This window comes from Thunnus maccoyii, chromosome 8, assembly GCF_910596095.1.
Source record: "Thunnus maccoyii chromosome 8, fThuMac1.1, whole genome shotgun sequence".
NCBI lineage: Eukaryota > Metazoa > Chordata > Actinopteri > Scombriformes > Scombridae > Thunnus > Thunnus maccoyii.
In genome coordinates this window covers 223966-244033 of record NC_056540.1, presented here as the reverse complement: position 1 = coordinate 244033, position 20068 = coordinate 223966, and the positions used below count along the sequence as shown (strand labels likewise).

General features: G+C 39.9%; 2 protein-coding genes across 7 annotated transcripts in view; both read right to left on the bottom strand.

The window, feature by feature from the left end:
• Positions 1-8596, bottom strand: part of LOC121902038 (storkhead-box protein 2-like) — a 134126-nt gene extending 125530 nt beyond the window's left edge. For 2 of the 5 annotated variants that reach the window (XR_006097439.1, XR_006097440.1), the window contains exon 1: positions 7028-8596. Coding sequence is in view for 3 of the 5 variants with exons in the window: in XM_042419217.1 (XP_042275151.1) it covers positions 7028-7364 (337 nt within the window). In the remaining 2 variants the exon portion in view is untranslated. The remainder of the gene's footprint in view (positions 1-7027) is intronic. The other 3 variants (XM_042419217.1, XM_042419218.1, XM_042419216.1) reach the window with 2 other exon arrangements.
• Positions 8597-15846: 7250 nt separating this feature from the next.
• LOC121902115 (trypsin inhibitor ClTI-1-like) lies at positions 15847-19049 on the bottom strand. Of its 2 annotated transcripts, none has more exons than XM_042419314.1 (4): positions 18976-19049; positions 17485-17585; positions 16121-16230; positions 15847-16009 (listed from the first exon to the last, which is right to left on the bottom strand). In XM_042419314.1, exons 1-4 carry the CDS (start codon positions 19022-19024, stop codon positions 15958-15960), a joined length of 312 nt encoding a protein of 103 aa, XP_042275248.1. In that variant the 5' UTR covers positions 19025-19049; the 3' UTR covers positions 15847-15957. The 2 variants fall into 2 exon arrangements, with proteins under 2 accessions (XP_042275248.1, XP_042275249.1); XM_042419315.1 differs by lacking the exon at positions 18976-19049 and adding an exon at positions 17812-18021.
• Positions 19050-20068: the final 1019 nt, after the last annotated feature.

The window sequence follows — 20068 nt, the reverse complement described above, 5'->3', positions numbered from 1 at the left end:
CCCCTAACTCCTCCCACAAATGCATGTTCCTTACAAATGTGGTACCATTTAAAAGGGAAATAAACAGGCTTTCCAACAGTATAAGATTTGTTGCCAAGAAGCATTGTTACAATAAAGAAATAATCTACCAAACACAAATTTCCTTACTTTTTGTGCTATGTTTACAAGAGATTCAAGGACTCTGTCATGGCAGACACTCTGGTTACAGCAGGGGTAGTAATGGAGGGCTCTGTTGACCAACCACTACAAGGGAAGCACTACAGGCAGGGCATGAGCTACATCCTGCTCTGGAGAGAGACTCTTATCCAGAAATGACCGCCAAAGATTCTTGAGCATGAGGAACTATCAGAGGACATCAAGGAGAACTTCAACACTCTGCACACTGTACTAACTGAGACTAAGGAAGCTCTACAAGGAGCTTGTAGTGATCTTGAGAATAATGGTGACATATATGAGCTGATCAACAGAGTTTATGAGAAACCTGGCACAGACATGGGAGACTTCTGGGTCTCGTTCATGGAGATGTCCAACCCTCTTGTACAAAATCTTGATGCATGTCATGCAAGAAATGGCTCAGAGTACCTATCATCAACATACAACATGTTGCCTGGAGTGATGCAATACAACAACCGTGACTATGGGAGGTGGTTGCCAGATTGTTGGGCAATGCTCTCTTCGTTGTCAGATGAGCAAATGGCCTTCTTCAACAATCATTTCACCAAGTCGTTGACAGGGCTACCCTACTCCTGCCAGCCGCTGGACCTTTGGATAGAAACAACTATGAATCTGAGCTCAAAGCTAAAGCAAGGATGACTTCAGCTTCTACAGAACGATAAGCAACTGTTCTCAACAACTCTCGCCCAAACAACGTTGCAAGGGCGAACGCTACTGTGAGGCGGAACCTCAAGTACCAGCCTCGCCATAGGACACATGTTGAATGCCAGCCAGCGAGGATGAAGACGGATGAGCAGGCAGTTCACGACCTGCAGGCATGCATGAAGGATTTTGATGCTGAGTCCTTTGACATCACCTCACCCCACCAGAAGAGGTTGAAGACATCATCATACCTCTCAATGTGATCACTGGTAGTGACCACACCTCAGGGTTCTATGGGCAAGAAGAAGATGGTTCAGATGAGAGTAATAACGATGAAGAGAGGTATGAGTGTGGAGAATCAAAAAATTCAGATGAAGAGTAGCTGTCCATGTCCTCATAGTAAAGTTGCAAATTCAGTTATAATACTTTGTAAAATTCGTTGTTAAATACCTTGTTAAGTACTTTGTTAAGTACCTTGTACTGCCATAAAGTGGATATTGATGTATAAATGTATGCCAATGTATTCTAATAAACACCTTTATCATTCAATTCAATTGAATTCATTCAGAAATTAGTGACCATAGAAAAAGAAGCTTTGTTTCTAATCAACCTCAAACATTGACTTTTTTTTTATCTCTGAGATGACCTCTGTGTGCTTACTTGTTGTTCTACTGTTTATAACTCAACTCAACATAAGCAGAGCTCTCATTAAAGCTCTCATGAAGGCTTTACAATGACTTTGAAAAACCGACCTTTCGGAGTTGAAAATTGGTGGCCATCTTGGATTTGATGTTCAAAAATAGGTCAAATCATCAAAACGACATCAATTATAAATTCCTCAACCCAAAAAGTCCCAGAAACAATGTACTACCTAGCATTGTAGGCCAAACCATTGAAAAGATCATTTCCCAAATGGCAGAGGGTAGCCATTTTGGATTTAGGGCTTTCAAAAAGTTAGCTCACATTTTCGCGAGGGGCATGGGGGCTAAATTTGTTTTTTAACCTTCATAAATGATAAATCCACTGAGAAACGCACCTCCGCTTTCCACAGTCACAGAATTGCTGGAGATGACCCAAATTAAAACTCACAAAACTTTGCACATGCGTCAAAAGTGGCGTAACTTCATATCTGATACAGGTCTTGGGTTTGTGTGTGGCGAAATGGCTCGAAGGTTCCCCCTTGAAAATTTCAAAGTCAAAGCAAATTTGAAAATTTGACGTAGGTGTATGAAATTTGGTAGGCCAGTGTACCATCTCTGGACTTAAAAAAAGCCTCTTGGAACCATAACCTGAGTCCAACAGGAAGTCAGCCATTTTGAATCTACTTGCATTTTTTTTGCAAAGTGAAGCCATTTACAGGCTTTGTACTTTAACAAACTCCTCCTAGACATTTCAGTGTTTCCCCTAGGTTGACTGCCTTATTTTATTTGTCTTGAGGAGCTGCTGCATTTAACTGACAAACTGTAGCCTGTACTGTTCATTAACTGCTAGATTGACAACTTACTGCTAAACTTTTCCTCTGCTCCGCTCGCGTTCACGTCACGTTTCTGCCGCTCGCCCTCTGCGCTCGCGCAACTACACACGTTACACACACATATACACATATACACATATACACATATATACACACATATATACACACACACACACACACACACACACACACACACACACACACACACACGCACTGCCCTATTCCTTAACATAGTTACGCTACTCTTGTACCTTTCACATAGACATCCTTTGAAGAACAAAGAGAGGGAGGATGACTAAAAAAAATCCACAATAACCACACATCACCATAACCACCATAACCATAATCCACACATCCTCGGCTTGGCATGCCGATCAATTTTGCCAAAAACATGATTGAGGTATTAAATAGGAAGTTGATGTAACTCCACTTTACAATGTCCAATCTGCCCAAAATTTCTCATGTTTGATAACATCTGATTTACATGGTGTGGTCTACACAATATACAGCAAAATGACATGTATATGTATAATAACATGTATAATTATGAATGTGAATATGAATGAATGTATAATTAGTGGTTGTTCTCTGGTGCCAAATAGTGAACACAGGAAGTGATAGTTTTCTCCTACATGCAATATCCAATATTCATGAAAATGTAAATCCATGTCAGTTGTCCTCACGTAAATATATATCACTGCATTAATATTTCACTTATGTAGTATTGCCTACATGCAACAGGAAGTGAGGCCTAAATGACACATAGTTCATCAAATGTATACACATTTTCTAATAAGTCATATCCAGCACCACGTACTGCACGTCAGAAATAATATTTTACCCATTCACACAGTGTCTGATAATCCTGACAAATCAGAACCATTTCAGCAGACCTCCAATAGTGATACCATGGCTGCTGCTTCCCTCAATGCGTGCAAAGTGCAAGGACCTGTTCATCACTGCTTGCAGCTTTTATTAGGGCCCAAGCACGAAAGTGCCAGGTGCCAAATGGTCCCTGGCAAAGTTGCTTGGATGTTCATGAAATTCAGTGGGATAATTGCTCTCATCATTCTGGACACAATACATTTTTAGAATTTTTTTCCCCACCTGACAGGAAGTCAGCCATTTTGTATTTCGTGCTTCAATTTTCATTTTACGAACTCATGAAACTTTGCACCCATTTTCAAACTAGTAAATATTGACATTTCATATCAAAGTTGGACTAGGGAATGGCACATCGGCTCTACAGCTCCTCCTTATTACTTTTAGCATTTCTGTGGTAGTAGGGGTGCTCGAAAACTCACAAAACTTTGCACATGCATCAGTAGTCGCATAACTTGATATCTGATATGGGTCCTGTGCATCAGTGTTGCAAAATGGCTTGAGGGTGCCCCCTAGAAAATTTCAAAGTCATAACATAAATAACAAGAGCAGAGAAAACGTTTTTCGGTGTGTGAGTGTGTGCGTGTCTAACTTGTCCCACAGTCTCAGAGGTCAATCCAGTCAGTAAATAGCCTGTTTTGTTTTCCCCACAACCCCATATCAGTTCAGTTCAATCCAGTTTGACAAACATAAAAGAGAGACAACTCAAAAGTCCACTCTGGGTCTTTCTGCTGATCCCCACACAACAAAGCAAACCAAAGATGCTTGCAAAGCAACACAGTGCATAAAATTAGCCCAACAGAAACATCAGATAGTTTGGGCCACCATGTTTCACTATCTTTAAGCTTAGGCTTAACTGTCTTTATTCTAGTGGTGTAATGGAACATAATTGATCCGTGATCCGTACGGATCGCCCTCCACAGTTCGGCACACAACTGTAACTGTAAAATTTAATGTTTCATTTGAGACAAAGTAAACTGCTGTAGCTACAAGTCATGGACAGACAGCATGTCGCTAACAGGGATTATGAAGCACAATGACCAAACCAGCATCTAGCAGGTCCGTAGATACGTAGGTATGTTTACACTCTGTTTAATGTACTGCAGCTGAGCAGCTAATTAGCTATCTAGCTGCTAACTGACATTAGTAATGCACTTTTCCCCAGTGAATGTTTGTTTGGTGGTTCGTTCAACAAGCTAAGCTGCAGGACAAGACGTGTGTTCATATTTGTAAGTTATTGTCAAGTTTTGATGAAGTTTAATTCACTACCATGTTTACAAGATGGTATCATGCCTCATATTGCCATTTAATTTAACAATTGAGCTTTGAGTATTTTATATATTTTAAGATTTTATTTAAACATTAGACATCTTGAACGTTGTTTTCATTTAAGACCATGGGCAAAAGTTCCTTGCTGTAGGTGTTTCACAGAATACATGGCAAGCAAAGTTTATTAAAGGTTATTATTATTATTGACGTTGACTGCTGTTAGTTATTGGTTTGATTAAAGAGGCCATATTATACTCCCTTTCGGCAAGTTAACATAGTTCCCTGGGGTCTTAATAAAATGTGTCTGACATGCTTTGGTCAAAATACCACAAGGAGCCACAGCAGCATTCTCATCCTGTCTAAACAGCCCCGTTCAGAATAGCCGGTTCAAGTGTAAATAAACTTTGATTTTGTCATCATTTAATTGCAATAAACGGATCAAATTCAATCACTTCATCATCAATTCATCCTTTGTCAGGTCTGTCTGCAAGATGACAAGCAAACTATTGGAATGCTTGTTTTGTGAATGGATTTTGGATCAATCAGAGCTATGCTAACATTGTAGCTGCTCCATCCACACTCAAAATAACATCATCTAATGGCATAAATACAGCAGCAACGTTATTGTGTATACATATCTACATAATGTTTAACTTTAAAGTTATATGAACTCACCGGCATTTAAGATGTTTATTACTGATGCCAGCAGCGGAAGTGGTGTGTGACCCAGTGTTAGCGCCAGCTTAATCCCAGAAGTTTAAAAAATAAAATCCTCCCGCAGGTGAGCAGAATCAGGTGTTTATTCCTCCAGAAGACAGCAGCAGCAATGATGCAGGACTCTTCGGCTCTGCTCCCCGGCCACCTCTCTCCTGCAGAGCTTGCCGGGGCTCAAAAAGCAAAAAGCAACTCTGTCCCCCAGCTGGCGCTCGCTGGGGCTCAGCAGCCTTCTGTCAGCAAGCAGCGGCTCTGTCCCTCAGTCCAGCCCCGCGATGCGGGCAAATCTTTCACCCTTAGCTTAGCTTAGCTTAGCTTAGCCTAGCTTTACCCCATGTGATGTAAGAAGGTGCACCAAATCTGAATGGCTTGTTGAATCACATGAGTACAGAGCAAGCCAGCCCACACCAAAATGACTGGGTGTCCTTATTTCACAGCTTGTGTGTTAGTAGGCACATCAGAGACCCAAATATATGCGTACAAGCACTGAAAAAGTGAGTTTTTCATAATATGGCCCCTTTAATGGTTCATGGCTAATTATCAGCTTACTGTACTGTTTCTAACAGCAGTATGCAGTAAATGGTTGTCCTTTGTGTGTGTTTTTAAAATACTTTACTAATTAAACATGATATGCTTGATGGTGTTATTAATGACTCCTGATGAAACTTGAAAGCTCAGCATTCTCGTTGACCTTTAGCTTCCCTTTTTATAAGTCACATTAACATTTATTCACCCAGAAAAAGCTAATATTTCTCTGTGTAATATGACCTCCTCTTTCTGTCAGCTGCTGTGTGTCTACAGTGTATTTACTGCATTTTCACACATGATTTCAGGCCAGTTGGAGGAGTTAAACCTGTGACTTTCTGCCTTTATATAATTATCCAGGCTGCTGCTGTTCTACTGTATTTCATGCAGTTTGCAGGGTTTCCAAACAGAAATACTCAAACATCCAGCAGCTGAAAGGGCTGTGTCCGGATAGTAAATGGTTGAAGGTGGTTTCTGTGGGCAGCTGTATGAACTTTGTAGCTGTTTTAATGTTGTAAAAATACCTTGTTTTCCCATGCAAACCAGAAGTTTAAGGCTTTATTCAAGTACAGGACAACACCCTCTGAAATGTGATTGTCTTAGCTGATATGATCAAAGAACATTTTATTTGTAAAACAAAAAAAAGTTGTTTAATAAAAATTAGTCAGTAACAGGAACAAGCAGTGTGTAGTGTGTGTTTAGTGTTGTCTAGTGACTGAAACACCACAAAACATGATTGAACAGCTGTACAATCCTCTGTCAAAACAATCCATTCCCACTCCTATTTTATAGGTATACAACATCTCCCGACAGCCAGCAAACAAACACAAAAACATTGTATGAGTAACATTACTGTTTACAGTATGAAAGAGAAGATATTAAAGACTCGTAAATGCAATACAAAACTTTTTAATAACTTCGGTGGCCTTTTTATTTTGAGGAAACTGAAGTCAAAACTTTTCAAGACTGCAGATACAGTGATAAAGCAATTATAAACAACTTTTCCTGTGATGTCATTGCTTCTGAAAATGTAGCCTACAATGTGGCACAAGGCATCGGAATTTCTCACTAACATTTTACTTTTCTCTTGGAAATACTCATCTTAAAGATGTATTTTATATTCAGTGTATAATCTCAAAGCATTCACTCATTTTACATCACACCCAAATACTGTAGTTGCTGGTCAGACGGAAAGATGTGAAACACGGAGAGAACTGAGTCTCTGTTCGCAACAGAGAAACAGGCGATAATGATGATGATGATGAATGGCAATGGAAACACACCTACAAGCATATGAATAATAGCTGCCCTAAACTTAGGTAGCAATGTTCGGTGTGGAGGCCTTACCCAGGTATTTGATGGTGAATCCCCTAGGCGGATTAAGGGACCTCCGCATCCATCCTTCCCTCAGCACCTCCAGATGGTCCTCCTTCCCCTGTATCAGCAGCACATGCTCGTCTATCCATCCCAGGAAGAAGGTCTCGGACACAGCCTCGGTAATCCGTTGGTTCCACGCGTGTTGCTGGGTATTTTCCGCTTTGAAATCGGCAAAAATCTCATAGCCGGTGTGGTGTCTCGGCAGCTCGTCGCTCTCTAACACACCGGCCCCCACCGCCTCCCCAGCTCCGACCCTGGACAGCACTATGGCCAGGGAGTGGGGAGCTATCTGCAGGAAAGACTCCATTGTCGCGTCGGCCTTCTAGCTGGCTGCCAAATACAGTGTTATCATTGTATTTACCTATCTCAGACACCGTCAGCTTTGATTGGAACCAAACAGTCCATGTTAGCTAGCTGGGTATGTAGCCTGTAGCTACGATTTGCAGCAGCTGCATACCTTCAACTCTATTTCCATGAAGCTAGCCTGCTAGCTCCCTAGCCTTTCATGAAACCCAATTCTACATCTCTAAGACCCCTCTTCTTCTACGAACGCAATATATCGCCCCGTAACCGCACGCGGTATTTACTTTAGACTCATGTCGAGCTCAGTCCTCCAGAAACGAGAGATGACATTCGCGATTTTCGGTGGAAACCTCGTTGTTACATCAGGTACCAAAGAATATAGCTAGCTGGATGCTAACGTGTTAATGAATTCACCAGGGCAACGGATGAGCCCCCTCCCCCTGCCCCTTATCTCGTCTCCAGCCAGCAACCGGGTCTCGTGGGACACTTGCTACTTTAGCCACCCTTCACGGTTAACAACGACACGAAATCTCTCCACCCGCCGGTGAATGTTCTCCTGTCTCGTGTCTGTTATGCCCTGGCACGGTGCGCGTAAACACAGCTGGATGCAGGTCTGTCTCATCCAGGTACCGTAGAGCAGGCATCGGTGCGGAGCGGCGTCAAGAGGGCGTTAACAAGACTGAAATACTATCTTCCGGCCAAATTTCAAATTAAGACTTAAAAAGGAACAACGAGTCGTTTCAGTTAAACAACAGTTGAACCCGCCCATAAAGCTTCGTAAAGCCAAGAGGAGCTGCAGATGTGGGTGATAATTCTCTGTAGGTACAGCACTATGAGCGACGCCTCTATAGAAAATATCGATTATAGCTGCTTTAACTAGACTAATATCTCTGAACACAGCCTGATAGCTTAGGCTACTGGTAACATAATCGTAAACCTTAACATGTCACAGAGTCCGTTGCAATACTTTGAGTCAGAGCTGTTTTTTTGGGTTCAAGTCCAAGTCAAGTATGAAGTCTTTAGAGGACAACTCCAAGTCAAGTCTCAAATCTTTGAGATGTGTCTTGCAAGTCAAAGGCAAGTTTTTTCGTCTATCAAGGCTTAATATGCAGATTACAATAGCACAATGGCCAAAATCCAACCAGATACTGTCCACGTTTTTATTTAGACAGGCTTTTGGTTAGCATGTCTGAATAGTGGCTCCACTTTATTAATTGTTGTTATTATTATTGTTATTATTATTATTATTATTATTATATTTTTGTTGTTGTTATTTTGTCTTATTTCCTCATCTGTGTTGGAACTTTTGCACTTGTTTATGTGTCTCTGTCTCTGTGTCTGTGTCTTACATTTCATTAATTTATTGTTGCTGTGATTTTAACTCGCCCTGCGATGTTTGTTGTCGATGCTACATTTTAATATTGCCTTTCAGTGTATTTTTTAATTAATATAAAGCACTTTGTGATTTTGTATCTGTGAACAGTGCCATGCAACTAAACTTTAATTACTTACTTACTTATTTACTCTGTATGTGACAAATAATTCAGTGAGAACTCTCAAAATGAAGGTTGAATGGTGCAAAAAGCTTCAGTTTCTAGCTTATTTGTTTGGAACATTTGCGTGTTTTTTTAATATATTTCCTGAGCCTATCCTGCTCCTGAGTTTTCATCTCAACACATCTCTGCTTGGTCAATTTAAAACATGGATCAGTGCTGAACCTGAGTGTGGCTAATAATGGTTCAGAAAAAGCTATAATGATTAATCAGCATAGTGCATCGGGGAGCTTACCTTGCGAGGCAGCTGGATTTGTGAGATCACAACATCACAAGATCACGCAAGAATCCATCTTGTCAGGCTTCAGCTTGTGTCCGAACCACGGTGGCTCAGACCAATCAGTTTCGCATGACTTTGTGATCTTGAGATCTTGAGATCTTGTGATCTCGCAAATCTATCTGCCTTGCAAGGTAAGAGTGATGGATGGTGATAGACAGATGGTTCATCCAATCACCTGCCAAGTATTTTTTGAAAGTGCCTGCCCTTTTCCAAGCTGTTGCCACTCGCTCAACATTCTATTACATGATTGTACCATACCATTTCGTCACACTGCATTTGGAAAGTCAGCTTTCTCTGTGAAAGCCACAACTCAGTGGAATGTCCTGCCTGATGATATGAAGAGCTGCAGTTCAATCAGTGCATTCAGAACCAGGTTGAAGAATCTACTGAAGGCTGCTAAGCTCTGTGGCCACTGAGTCTGGATTTGATCTCATGGTCTTCTCAAATAATCTTGCTTGCTTGCATTGTTGATTTCTGGCTGACATTGTGGGTGTATGTGATGTGCTGTTGTGTGTGGCTTTGTATTTTGTGTAGTGTGTCCTGTGTGTTTTTTTCTTTGTACTGTTTGTTATCATGCTATTATATTTTTTAATTGTAAGGGACTGCAGATGAGAATTAGCTTGAAGCTAATCTGGTACAATGCATCATTTATGTTAAAATCTGTACACTGTCCCGATAAATAAATACAATACGATAGAAAAAAGGACGACTTCTCACATGGTTCTGTGTAACAAACCATTGGGGGCGTCAGGTTGGTGGCATGGATGTGTGAGGCAGGAGGGCAAGAGTTGCTCAGTGACATCCCCTGGCCAGAGAATAACAATAATAATTAAAGCTGCAAGCAGCGCTCAACAGGCCCTCGCGCCTCTGTGCACGTCAGGCTGCGGTGCAGTCGAAGGGCTTCTGTCAAGGGCATGTAGATGTCATCAGACCCGGGCTGTTTTCAAACAGTGCAAAGAGACAAACATCACTTCCTTTGCCCACTATTTTTCCTGCTGCTGGGGCTGCTTCGCTGAAATTTTGTAGGGGGCGCTATTCAGCCAGTTTCCATTACTGATGGAATATTGTAATGTAGACGTGTTCAGGCTGGGAGAAGTTTGGTGCAGACTGGAGCATTTACAATAAAGTTATAGCAACTTCCTCTGTCATGGTGAAATATCAAATCTCAACGGTGTGAGGATGAGAATTTTCTGCAGGGTGAGACATGTCTATCTTGCTCACACCTGTGTTATCAAAATGATGCAAGTTTTGGGCCCTTTCACTGTAATTTCAATTAATAATTTGAAAACTTTTGATGAGTTTGTGTGTAAAACAAATTAATTTCCTAATTTTCATCAAGTCTTTTTTTAGAAAAGTAAAGACTTTTGACCCACATGACCTGGTCAAAGTTTGATTGAAATGTGTACTGTCAGTTGTGTAGAGATAATAAGTAACTGCAGCTGGACACAGAAAAATACTTATATATTTGAATGGAGAGTGTGAGCAAACCGCTAGGTGCTCAGGCCCTAATAAAGGAAAAACTGCAGTACAGAGCTACAAATTTTAGTTTTGATGGTATTTTTCTACAGCACTTTATCACTAAACTATCACCCTCACTCCATTTTTTCCCTTCCCTTCATAGGTCATCCCCACTACTGAATTATAAATATAAGACCTATAATTAGTGTAAAATAAATGATAATAACAACAAACTTCATACAAAGTTTGTATATAATGTACTGTATGTATATAGGCCTTTCTGCTGTGTCCTACAAAAATGAGCTGCATTCAACCCCACACCAGTTGCGGCTGGTGACTCAAGAAATTGGGGAGGACAGGAGGAAAATCAACATACTGCATCAAACTATCTCATTGTCCCCCACCTGATGAAATCGGAGGGGTGGGGGGCAATTTTATATGCCAATAAAACAATTTGCTTTTAAAAACAAAAACCCCTGAGTGGTGTAAAGGCTGCTTCTTCATAGACATTTAGCATATATATATTGTTTCTAAACAAAGAAGAGCTCATTTTAGCCATGGAGTGGTTCAGATGTGTGATTTTACCAACAAAGTGAAGTTCAAATTTATAGTATTGTTCTATTGTGACAACAGATTTATGTTCTCATCAAAAACAGACAAGATATCACATGATTTACACGTGTTTCCTATGTATTTTCTTAGTGTACAGAAATATATAAAGTAGCACAAAGCTTATAATGTGATACAGGAACAGATCAGTGCTGAATACTAGAGAGACTGAACACTAAAAACATTCACAGATCTAAAAGTGTAGGTTCACATCAGAAAGTATTAATGCATGTATCCAATATATGACTTACACATTCTTATCTATGTGCATGACATACAAAATATAGTCTACAAAGCTGACATGTTAACACTAGGGGTCGTATCACGGATTTGAGTCATGGATCGGATCATTTTTAGGATCAGCAAAAAAAAGGGGGGAGACAAATAAAACTTTGTTTTCTGTTTAGTGTGTAACACACGTACAGCACGAAACAGCAATGAACTTTTGCCCATGGTCTTAAATGAAAACATTCAAGACAAACAACATTTAAGATGTCCAATGTTTAAATAAAATAAAATTTAATATATGAAATATTCAATGCTCAATTATTGCAATATGAGACATGATACCTTCCTCTTTTAAACACGGAAGTGAATGAAACAGCCCCTGTCAAAACTTGATGATAACTTAGAAACATGAACACACGTCTTGTCCTGCAGCTTGTTGACCGAGCCACCAGACAAACATTCACCACTAGCGTCAGTTAGCAGCTAGATGCTAATTAGCTGCTCAGCTGCAGCACATCAAACAGTGTGTAAACATACCTACAGATGTCACTTCGGACCCGTTAGATGCTGGTTTGATCGTTACCCTTCAAAATCCCTATTAGCAACACGCTGTCTGCCCATGACTTGTACTTACAGCGGTTTGTTTACTTTGTCTTAAATGAGACATTAAATTTTGCAATTAATCCGCAATTCATATGCCTGCCGAACCGTGGGGGGCAATCCATACGGATCACGGATCTCCCCATTGCTTTACATTGTAAGGGTGATGTGGCACTGCAACTTTCAGGGCTTATAAAATCCAAACCGTTCGAGTTATTACAAAGTTTAACACCACTAGTTAACACTTGTTACTCTGGTTACTTTAAGCTTATTACTCAATATACGACTCAGCTTAAAAACGAACTAAATAAACTGTCAGAGGCAAGCAGCCAGACCTGCACACTCATTCACTAATCATACAACATCAACAGGTGACTGAACAACCAGTCAATTAAAAACGGGATCAATTCCACATGAATGAGTGAGTCCAGACAGCTCACTGTAACTTCAACAAGCAAACTACCCACAACACATTGTATGTATATCTCTGTTGCATTCTTCGTAAGGAGATAAATTCACATAACAGCCACACAGAGAGACATTTAACCATCAGAGATGAAATTAGCGACCAAAGAGACAGAGAGAGAGAAGCTGTATCTGACTCATGTTATCTGATGTCTTCTTTTTATCATGGAGATGAAGTATTCATGTCATAACATCCATTTGTGACTATTGGTCATCTTGTTAGTTAGTTAACAGAACTTAATGGCTGCTGGTTAACCAGTCTGATATCATTAGCAACAATGACAAACAAGTTAACTCTCCTGGTTGTTTCTCCGGTTGCTTCTCTCTCCAGCCTCCCTGGCGGTGTCCTGCTGCTGCGCTGCACAGTCCAGATAATTTCTCCCATTAGCTTAAGAACAGTCCTTAATAGTCCTTCCATGGATGTATAAAGACTCCTTCAGGCTACTACAACAAGCCAGCTGTTGCATTGGCTAACACAAGGAGCTATCTACTGCTGCTACTCTGCCTTACAGTGGAGAGAATTGAAGATGAATTCTGGAAGCTATCATTGGACCAACTCGATGTCAATATTGCATTCTGGTTGTTGATTGGTTAGGGAGGCCGTCCTCCCTTGGAGCATCATTTTACGCGTCTCCTCCAAAGAAGAGAGAAAAAATATGTTAATATGTTAATATTGAGATTTGGTAATGGTTTATTTCAACCAAATATTCTTTTTTATATTTTGATTTCCCTCTTGCTTCTCAAAAAATAGAGGAGGATCAACCTCCTCTGTCTCTATGGACTAGCATCCACTGTGTGTGGCACTCAACCCTCCCCCCCTTTCTTCCCTCCTCTCTCTCTCCCTCTCAGTTGGAGAGGAGAATGTTAAAGTATACTTCTTGTGAAATCCCCTCATAAATCCCATTACTTTGGCCAAATCTTACATTAAAAATCATTTTTTGTAGGAAATTTCATTGCAAATCCATTGATACAGGTTTGAAAGTGGTCAGACTTATAGTTTAGATGTCAGAAGCCTTTGTTTGACACAAAGTCCATGCCTCCCCCATTCTTTTACACTGTAAGGGGTACATGTGATGTGGCACTGCAACTTTCAGGGCTTATAAAATCTAAACCATTCAAGTTATTACAAAGTTTTTAACAACTTTTTTCAGCACAGTGTCATAAGTCATGTATCAAAGTTTGAAGTCGATACCATTAACGCCCTCGGAGGAGATAGCATTTGTTTGGGGTCAAAAATTGGGGCAAAGTCTTATTTTGAACTTGAGATTGTGGACTTCCTGTTGGATTTAGGTCAGGGGTGTCAGCATATGATATGTAGGTCTTGATGAGACGAATAATTGAGTTTTGGTTCTATCTCTCTACGACATTCCTACGCACCGTGGTGGCCATATTAGTTACATAGGTGGCGCTAGAAAGCACATTTTGGCACTTTGGGGGATAATTTTTACATTTTATCAAATTGTTCACCAGACCTGATGTGCGTGCTGAATTTGGTGAGTTTTTGAGCATATTTAGGGGGTCAAATTTAGATCTGAAGTGGCAGAATAATAAGACAGAAACAAACACACAAAATACATTAGGTCCCTTTGGGCTCAGGCCCTAAAAATGTAAGCATCTCACAATTTTAGAGCCATTATTAAAGCTGCAAGCAGCGTTGAACGGGTCTTCGCGCCTCTGTGCACATCGGGCCGCGGAGCAGTCAAAGGGCTTCTGTCACAGGCATGTAGATGTCTTCAGACCAGGGCTGTTTTCAGACAGTGCAAGAAGGATATAAACATCACTTCCTTCGTCCACAATTTTGCCTGCTGCTGGGGCTGCTTTGCTGAAATTTCATAGGGGGCGCTATTCAGCCACTTTGCATCACTGATGGAATACTGTCATGTAGACGTGTTCAGACCGGGACTCTTATCAAACATGTAAAGTTTGGTGCAGACTGGAGTATTTACAATAAAGTTATAGCAACTTCCTCTGTCATGGCGAAACATCAAATCTCAACAGTGTGGGAATGAGAATTTTCTGCAGGGTGAGACATGTCTGTCTTGCTCACCCCTGTGTCATCAAAATTATGCAAGTTTTGGGCCCTTTCACTGTAATTTCAATTAATAATTTGAAAACTTTTGATGAGTTTGTGTGTAAAAGAAATTCACTTCCTAATTTTCATCAAGTCTATTTTTAGAAAAAGGAAAGACTTTTAACGCACATAACCTGGTCAAAGTTTGATTGAAATGTGTACTGTCAGGTGTGGAGAGACAATAAGTAACTGCAGCTGGACACAGAAAAATACTCATATATTTGAATGGAGAGTGTGAGCGAACCGCTAGGTGCTTGGGCCTTAATAAAGGAAAAACTGCAGTACAGAGCTACAAATTTTAGTTTTGATTTTATTTTTCTGCAGCACTTTATCACTAACCTGTCACTCTCAAAAGTAAAGACTTTTAACCCACATGACCTGGTCAAAGTTTGATTAAAATGTGTACTGTCAGGTGTGTAGAGACAATAAGTAACTGCAGCTGGACACAGAAAAATACTCATATATTTGAATGGAGAGTGTGAGCGAATCTCACACTGTTGAGATTTGATGTTTCGCCATGACAGAGGAAGTTGCTATAACTTTATTGTACATGCTCCAGTCTGCACCAAACTTTACATGTTTGATAAGAGTCCCGGCCTGAACAAATCTACATGACAATATTCCATCAGTGATGCAAAGTGGCTGAATAGCGCCCCCTATGAAATTTCAGCAAAGCAGCCCCAACAGCTGGCAAAACAGTGGACAAAGGAAGTGATGTTTATCTCCTTCTTGCATTGTCTGAAAACAGCCCTGGTCTGAAGACATCTACATGCCCATGACGGAAGCCCTTCGATTGCGTTGTGGCCTGACGTGTGTGGAGGCGCGAGGGCCCGTTCATCGCTGCTTGCAGCTTTCATTTTCGTGGATGTACTTTGTGGTACTGTTGACCTTGTTTGCATAATAGAGGTATTTCTGTTATTTAGCCTATCAGCATTGTTATAAACAGAGTACAAAAACATAAGAGAAACAATTGTCAGTACAACATAATACAGATCACCAGCAGCACAAACTATATCCTCCAGAATTATCATACAATTGAATCAACTCCCCTCTAAAACAATTCCAACAAAACTGAACATTGTAGAATTTGTGATGGTACGACTTATTGCAGGACGGATTAGACTTAAGATAACTCTTGTTGTGATTTGGCGCTATATAAAAAATAAAAATAAATAAAAAAATATATAAAATAAAGAAGAGGAATAATAACACAGAAGACATGTTGAAGTGTGTAGCTTTATTGAGAAGGCAAGATATAGGAAAAGATATGATCTACCTATTACAACCTGGAAATGTATGTATGTGTGTGTGTGTCACTGCACACCACAGACAGTTAAGGAGAGCATGACCCTTTGCTTGCCACTTTCACATTCTTCTTCTGTTCCCTGTATGAAAAAACAATACATGACATGAGATTGTGTGTGTGTGAGTGTGTGTGTGTGTGTGTGTGTGTGTGTGTGTGTGTGTGTGTGTGTGTGTGTGTGTGTGTGACATGCCTGTTCTGCTCACAGAGAATGCACTCTGTGCTGTAGGTCTCTCCATCATTGCCACATACTGGATCAAACTCCCTGGTGCAGACTCCTCCTTCATACTTCTCACAGCCAGGCTTTACACAAACACAGGCAGTCATAATTATTACACTCAGGCATCAAGGTAGGTTTATGGTTATATTTCACTTTTATATTATGAGAAGATTGCCCTTTTCAGAACTACAGAAAGCAGCGTCACTGTAGGTCATTTTCTTCATTTTGGGTACAATAAGTGGCAGTGAGTCTGGATCTGAGGGATCTACCAGGGACATGTCAGGGGCAAGTCCATGAACACATTTTTTGACAAGAGCAGGACACTTAAAATTGACCTTAAGAAGCAGGTGCAGAACAGGACAGAAATGATGTGAGCTATTTTCTTTGTTCTAGTTCAAACTCTGGCAGCAGTGATGTCGCTTGAGTAAGTGTCGGTTTAGGCTCAAGACTACAAGCTAGTGCCTTGAGGCTAAGTTAGTGTTCATGTGTTTATGCTTAGTCACTCCATTAGTTTACTGCATCATTAAAGATGGCATGTTTTACATGGTATTTTTAATCTGTTAATATAAATAGTGGTTGTAAAATGCTTTCCTGTGGCTTGCATTAAGAGCACAGACAGAAATTAAGAGCACTGGTAAATGGATCCTGATAGGGCATTGGCCATAAAAACCTTGTGGTATATATATGTGTGTGTATATATATATATATATATATATATATATATATATATATATTAACTTTTGACTGGTGCTGTATATATTTATATATATATATGTTCACTTTGAACTCAAATACAGATGTTAAATATCTCTGCAACTTAGATAGCAAGGCCCTCTAAATGACATCTTCTGGTTGTCAGTCATGACCTCTGACCTTTTCATAGAACTCACAGTGATGAGTGTGGCAGCTGTCAGCAGTAATGAATAAAATAAAATGGTGCACAGGAGTATAAGGGTAGTTGCAGAGAAAGTGTATTGTACAAATAGCGAACTATTCATTGAAAGGCAACAGAACAAAATGTATCTATGCTAATATTATGTAATTGTTTCCGTAAAACATTTTTACCACTCTGGTGAGCGTTTTCAAAATGTCCAAGTTTTTGGGGTGTGACGACACCAGCTTAGGTTGAAGGACAAAACAGTCAAAGCAAAAATTAGAGAGGCATTCTCAAATTAGCCTGGCTTAGTTTGGTTATGACCTCTGTGAATACCTTGATTAATTGCAGATATGGCACTGTACAGTTCTGCGGCAGTGGCAACCCTTTAACTTTCAATCTGTAAACCATTTTAAATTGCTTAAATGAAAATACAGAATCAGGTCTCCCTCAGCACTCTTACCTCTCTGGGTTCAGCTGGAGCTTCTTCTTCTGGTGTTTCTGACATTATCGTCTCATCGCTGTTGGGAAAATGGGTCTCAGTCTCATCCTCCTGGGACAGGACTACACACGCACAAATATGTTTGTACTTCAAAACTTGCAAGAACCCTCACTGACATAATAGATTTCCTAGTTCCTAACCTTAACACTTAACCATGACAACTAAATGCCTAATACCAACCCTAACCCTAAACAAAAGCTAATTCTAAACTTAAACTTTAAACCAAGTTTGAACCCTCCAACAGCCCTTTGAAGAAGTATAAGTGGAGTAGTAATGAAATGTCCTTACTCCCAATGCACACACACATTGCCTCACACCTCTCACACATAACGAGTCCATTATGTGTGAGTGCAACAATATAACCAGTTTTTTGAGGAATGCAGCCCAGTCAGTCTTTGTGTTTTGCTTCTGTTGTCTGGGGACACACTGAAACTGAAGATGGTAATTTTAGTTGAAAAAAAAAAAGTTTTAGGCCACACCATAATAAGCCTTTTTAAAATAACTTTATTCGTTAGAAACCATGATCTGGTATTGATAGTATTGACTTCTGTCAGTTGATCTATTTTGTTAAAACACTGGTTTAAAACCATTGTGGAAAACTTAGTATTTGACCAGATTTGTCAGGTATCAACGTATCTGTGCGCTATGTAATTTGTACACAAGTATGGCTGCTTAAACCAGAACAAACAAACCATGGGAAGTAGACATCTGAACCACAGAATTAGGGTCTGTGGGAAAACCACAGCAGAGAAAAAATTATCCATCACAATAAATGGTGTTAAATAAAGATGAGGCTTGGTTATGTCCTGCTACAGGTCAAGCACCAAAGCACATTCATTTCTATATCCTTCTTAATAATCCTTCACATAAATCACATCAATTTGATATGACATACTAGTTTTAGATCATGAAGATTATTTTTAGCTTAAAAAGATGTTTTACTCTAAACATAAAAAGAAATTGAGTGGTTTAACCCTTTTTTTACTCTGTGACAACAGATTGTAATCATGCTGAATTAGACATTCTCAAATAATTTCACTTAACAGTCTCTGAACAATACATTGCCATAAAACCTAAAACCTTCTAAACCATCTCACATTATCATTATGTCTCTAAGTAAGACTTAATGAAATTGTATTTTCTTAAAAAAGCAAAGATAATTTTGCCAGCCTATTGATATTATTTTTTTCCAATACTTTTTATAGGATCAAGTGTCTTTTTTCTTGACATTAGTGCAGTGACCAGTTTTATTCTCTCTCATTTCGATGTGCTGTCTCACATTTGTAGTAAGTCCCTTGAACAAGAAAACTGAGCCAGGAAGACATACACATAAGACAGAAAATTCCAGCACTTTCAGCTGACTGTCTCTGGTTTAAAATTGAAGTCTTTGAGACAGAATCTGAAATTAAATAGATTTTTATGATCAGTACTTTATGCTGTTAATGAACTCACCAGAGACAGAGAGCAGCAGGACGGAACAGAGCAGCTCAGCCAGCTTCATGTTTTCCAGTGTGTGCTTGTTTCTGTGTGCCTGTGTTTGGAAACAGGTGTGTTCTTCACACGTTTTCCTATTATACACAAGCTGATTGGCTGCGTTATAACAGCCAGGTGATACTCACCAACGTCAGGGCCACAAGACTACACCACTGGATCAAATGAAAAACAGGCTGGAAAAACAAATATCCAGTTATAGCTGTAGGCAAGAATATGGTGAAAAGTTTAGATGTTAGATAGAGAAGAAATATTTCAGAGTTTTAGTATGAGTACATAAATAATCAGCATTAAACAGTAACACTATATACCATACTTTATGATACAATAAAATACTATACTAAATTCTATACTGTTCTCTATACTATACTAAACTATGCTATACTATTCTGCTATACTATAGTAAACTATAATTCTACTGTAGTAAACAGTATAAAAATGTAAAAGTATAGCAGCATTGTACTATACTGACTAGTCTAGATGATAGAGAGAGAAAATTAAATTCAAGGTTGTAATATGAGGATAGACAAAATCAACATGAAACTGTCACACACATTTAGTATCTGTTCATTATACTACACTGTTGGGCCTCAACCATGGGGTCACACAAAGAAGGCCTACATGTAAACCCTGAGGCCTGGCTCCTGCACAGGAGTGTCTCTGCATGACACAGCTGTGACATCACCGCCCCTTTAAAACCAGAGGACACTCAGAGAAACACGCCTTCATTTTGAACTGAGTTGGAGGAAGCATCGCTGCCTCTGTGAGTCAGCTTCACTAACGAAGATACCCCTCACACGTGTTTCTCCGCCGCTAGAAGTCTATCCCCTCGCTGGACAAGACGAGACTTCACCGTGTTCACCCGAACACCATCCCTGGATCCAAGAGAGACCGCTTAACTTTATTTTAACTTAACACACACACCCTGCTCGCTTTCTGAAGCGACCAAGTAAGAGGCTTAAGTCTGGGCAGAGGCAGTGTTAGTTTGCGTGTTTACCTTCAGCTTCAGTACTGTTGTTGTTTTGTTAGCTTTTAGCTTTTTAAGCCTTATTAC

Excerpts from the sequence above, each read along its gene's own strand:
- LOC121902115 (XM_042419314.1), bottom strand. The coding sequence starts at position 19,024 with ATGAAGCTGGCTGAGCTGCTCTGTTCCGTCCTGCTGCTCTCTGTCTCT. Across the intron at positions 16,231-17,484 it reads CTCCAGCTGAACCCAGAGAG|CCTGGCTGTGAGAAGTATGA; the intron begins GTAAGAGTGCTG and ends GTTTGTGTAAAG. Across the intron at positions 16,010-16,120 it reads ATTCTCTGTGAGCAGAACAG|GGAACAGAAGAAGAATGTGA; the intron begins GCATGTCACACA and ends TTTTTCATACAG.